The sequence below is a fragment of a genome, unplaced genomic scaffold (genome assembly GCF_019419815.1).
Source record: "Pyrus x bretschneideri cultivar Hongxiangsu unplaced genomic scaffold, Pyrus_bretschneideri_v1 Contig28, whole genome shotgun sequence".
In the NCBI taxonomy this organism is placed as follows: domain Eukaryota; kingdom Viridiplantae; phylum Streptophyta; class Magnoliopsida; order Rosales; family Rosaceae; genus Pyrus; species Pyrus x bretschneideri.
The window spans coordinates 2344210-2348440 of record NW_025999590.1 but is presented as its reverse complement, the minus strand read 5'-3'; the positions used below and the strand labels follow the sequence as shown (position 1 = coordinate 2348440).

Genomic DNA, 4231 nt, shown 5'->3' with positions numbered 1-4231 from the left:
TAATAATAGTAGTATAGATAAATTTATTGACTTGAGGTGTACATATAAAACAAGTTAATTAACAAAGTCTCCCAAAAGGTTATATACAATGCTACCATATTAATCCTCCCCCTCCCAGAGTATTGAAGATTCAACTAATAAAGACCCAACTTTAGCTACACTAACTTGACCTAAATCGCCCTCACATATATATACATGGATGACTATATTATTATCATAGAAAAAATTTACAAACTTGTACGTGTTAATTAATTATTGGTTTCCTGAGCTCCTTCAGGAGTATTTGGTATTTCACCAACAGGTGTTCCTTGTTCTCCGAAGAAATCTGAGTCTGGATCTGTGTCGTTTGAACGGCCTGATTCAGGGCTTGGCGGGCAGGTGGTGTTATTGTTTGGTGAAGCCTCAACAGCTGCAGCTCCAACATTAGAGGATGTTCCATCTCGAGCGCCACACTTTCTAAAAGTATGAGAGCTGAGGTCTTTTTGGTCAAAGAATCCAAGCATGACCCTAATTCTTTTCCATCCCGAGGCGTCCGTTGTCATGAAAATGTGCCGATGCCTATAACAGAAGGAGACTGCAAATATGATAAGAGCTGATAATGAAGAGACCCCGGCAATGAGGAAGAGACCCCAAAAGCTATCAAGGCCAAGACTGTTGGAATTAGAGATGGTCGGTTTTGTATCCGAACATGTGGTATCTGCTGTGAACCATTTCTTTTCAATGTCCTTCATCTCATCTCCCTCAGTCACGTTGAGAATCGCCCTCGAAACATCTGACACAAGAGGTGAACCTTTTGGAAAGACCTGTACGGGAGGGACGTATATTATTAGACACACGAGTGGATTTGTAGTGTGTATTTTGTGCGTGCGTGTGCGTGTAAGGAACATATATATAATACACAATATACAACAATAATGTGATTCATGTAGGATTAATTGTGAGCGAAGTAAAGAGGGAGCGCTTACAAAGCCAAAGCCATCAGTTTTGAATATGGGGCCAATCATGGTGTATGTAGAGCAATATTTTGCAAGAAAAAGCTTCATGTTGGGGGTTTCATCAATAGCAGCAGCAATACCTCCGTTTGCACTCCCGTTTGTTAAAAATTCATTACATTGTGCTGAAGAATTATAAGGCCTTAGTTTGGAGCGATCAACACCATTTTGTATCAGAAGTTCGCCGACAAAAGAACCATTAATGTACCCGATATACTCCTTCTCCTTTATAAGAACGCTTAAATTCGTAAAAGTTGGCTGAAGTTGATGAACTGTTAATAGAGAAGTTAGACTGGCTGTATAACTTTGAGTCAGTACCAGCACCACAAACACCCATACAATCACCACACACCTTGCCAAGTTGCTAATCACCGTCTCACCTGTAGATTAATCAAAGTAAAAAATGTGGATACAAAAATAATTAATTGTTGAATTTTGAGTAGTATATAAATATGGTTATGAAGTTGTATAGTAGTATTTACGGTGTGCAAAAACCATGGTCGAGAAGGAGAACCAAAAGCTCGTCCCAACTTGATGCAAGGGAGGCCCTCGAAATTCTTCGTTAATACGGTGTTCAAGAACCCAAACCACAAAACCAATGAAGACAAAAAAGCAAGAACTTGTCAGCCAGAGGTCCCATGTCAAAGGCTTCAAGAAGATCCATGCATTTTTGCTCTTGCCGTCTTTCATTGGCACTACCATTACCACTCCTGATTCCGTGTACGGCAATGTGAAGTCCACATACAAAGACCTGTCTGCTCTAATTGTTGTGTCCGCTCCCAACGCGTCGAAATTCTGTGACATAAAACATGATAATATATCACATCACCAAATTATGAGCACTGCAAATGATCATGAAAATTGAAAAGATTGAAGAAAATCAAGTTCATATTAATTTCACATACCCCAAGAAAAACTTGATGGACCAAATCACTGTAACTGCCAGCACTTGTACCATCAGGCTTTGCAAAGGGAATGAAGTCATAAGACACAGCATATGGCAATTTTCGCATTGCAGCATCAAAGACGTCGATACAGAACCCGGAAACTTCGGTTGTATTGTTGCTAGGATCACGTACCACCCTCACAAACTCAGCAAAACCATCAATTACGGGAACTCCTACTTTCAACCTTTTGCCATATGTCGGGTTCTCCCATCCCTTGGGAACCGAGGTAGAATCTCCTGGCCATACAATAGGTCCCAGATTCGATTTAGAAGTTGAATATGTAGTGTTTTCTGTGATTGTGAAATTCAATTTTTTCACAAGTCCACTCTGTGGTTCCCAAAACCCAATTGTTTTTGCTCCATGACCAATAACATTCACCATTTCAAAGATGGAAGGTTGTAATTGCCCATCAACGAAACTGAAATTCCCAGCGAGGCCTGTAAATTTAGTACTTTCCAAGGACTTGCCAAGTTCTGGACCATTTTGAGAGCGCCCCAAAGCTTCAAGATCAGTTGATGAGTTGGTGGAACCGTTCATCTTTTCGAAGCCAAAGTTCCTAGTCCCGACATTTTCAACTGCCATGGCTAATGCAAAAGCAGCATCATAAGCCCGGAGTGCAGGAACATCTAGTTCAGCATCAATTATGTTTGGATTTTCCTTTTGAAATTTCTTTTTCCATCGAACTCTAAAATCCATACGCTCCACCGTCTGGGGCACATAAGTCCTCACGCCCAATGCACCTTCCATTGAATTAAGGACTGAAGAACTCATTGTAGTTATATGATTGGTTAACCCACCAGTCATGATCCAAACATAGCCTTCATTCATCATTCCTATCTCTTGCGCCTTGGCGAAAAGGCGATTACCAAGAGAGGGCAACATGTGCACAATGAAGACTCTAGTTTGCATCGTCATTAACTTGTAAAGCTCTGCCTTAATTTGATCATCACTGGCCTCCGGAGGTATGACACTTCGATATGGGATACGAGCTTCAACTTCTTGCAAGGCATCGGCCAAGTAAGGTATTACTCCCTCACCGAATTCGTTGTCCACATAGATTGGCACCGCTTCTCTCCATCCAAAGGCCTCGATGATAGCACTTATAGCTTTGACTTGAGAGGAATCATTTTGCACAGCTCGGAAAAAATATGGACTCCGAATTGAAGTGAGGGAAGGACTTGTAGCTGAAAATGACATTATGGGCACTTGGGCTTTCTCTCCAAGATCAATTACAAAGTTGGCTTGCATCGATGATTTCGGTCCTAAGATTGCTTGCACTTGAAGATTCTTTATCAGGTCTAAAGCTATTTTTCAATAAAAAAAAGCACAAGTTACAGTTTTTCTTCTTTTCAAATAAAAGTAGTCTTATCAGATAAAAAGCTACATACGTATGGATGGGAGTCAAAATTAAATTGCAAAATTTAAATGAAACCACAAGATGAGAGAGAGAAGGAGGGCGAGAGAGAGAGAGAATGAGAGAGAGAGGGACAGAAACCTGCAGCAGCTGCATCGACAACGTCTTCTCCCGAGTATCTAATGCTCAAGGCCAGCCTAGTTGAAGAGGAAGCACGGGAGGTATAAAAGTCGGAGAGGGCCATTTCGATGCAGCTCAACCAAACTTTTGTACTTGATGAATCAAGGCCATCAAGGATTACACCAACTTTCACCGGGATTGTTGTGTTCTGTGACTTCTGTCCCATGACCAGGGAAAGATTACTGCTTAAAGAAATAAGCAAGAAAAAAGAACAAACCAGGTTGGTTCGTGTCCTCCTCTTCATGTTGGTATGCCTTTTGCAACTCCGGTTGCGTTATTCAACTCAAGTAAATATATGTATATATATAGAATGGAAGGATTGCAGACCAATATAAATCTGTTAAGATATTAAAAGAAATAAACCCTTCGATTGACAAGTTTCCGTTTACCTTGACCAAATCAAAGTGCTACACGTGATGTTGAACGAAACTATACATACCAAATCAAAATATTTTGGAGTATAGCATACTTCAAAGGGATGCTAGCTAGCAAAACAATGAAGTCGATCGACGAAGACCGACAAACACAGAAGAGTAATTATGTTAATTTGTCTTCTTCATCCCTCAGATCTTTCTGGAAGATTAGTACTTAGCAAGAGGTTAAGCAACCGGTCTGGACTGATTAGTCAGTTTTGACTTTTAGCTATATATCAAGATGCTTCCAGGAAATTTACAACTTTGTGTGGTCCACCAAAATGTACATATTTGATTTATATGCTCAACCGTTGACCCATAAATCAAATCATATGCTGCCTGTCC

General features: G+C 40.4%; 1 protein-coding gene across 1 annotated transcript; it reads right to left on the bottom strand.

The window, feature by feature from the left end:
• Positions 1-3892, bottom strand: LOC103949674 (glutamate receptor 2.7). Its single transcript, XM_009360783.3, has 5 exons — positions 3435-3892; positions 1898-3243; positions 1475-1787; positions 966-1372; positions 1-803 (listed from the first exon to the last, which is right to left on the bottom strand). The coding sequence occupies exons 1-5, from the start codon at positions 3715-3717 to the stop codon at positions 249-251; spliced, it is 2904 nt and encodes a 967-aa protein (XP_009359058.2). The 5' UTR covers positions 3718-3892; the 3' UTR covers positions 1-248.
• Positions 3893-4231: the final 339 nt, after the last annotated feature.

Excerpts from the sequence above, each read along its gene's own strand:
- LOC103949674 (XM_009360783.3), bottom strand. The coding sequence starts at position 3,717 with ATGAAGAGGAGGACACGAACCAACCTGGTTTGTTCTTTTTTCTTGCTT. Across the intron at positions 1,788-1,897 it reads TCCATCAAGTTTTTCTTGGG|AATTTCGACGCGTTGGGAGC; the intron begins GTATGTGAAATT and ends TTTATGTCACAG. Across the intron at positions 804-965 it reads AAACTGATGGCTTTGGCTTT|GTCTTTCCAAAAGGTTCACC; the intron begins GTAAGCGCTCCC and ends CCTCCCGTACAG.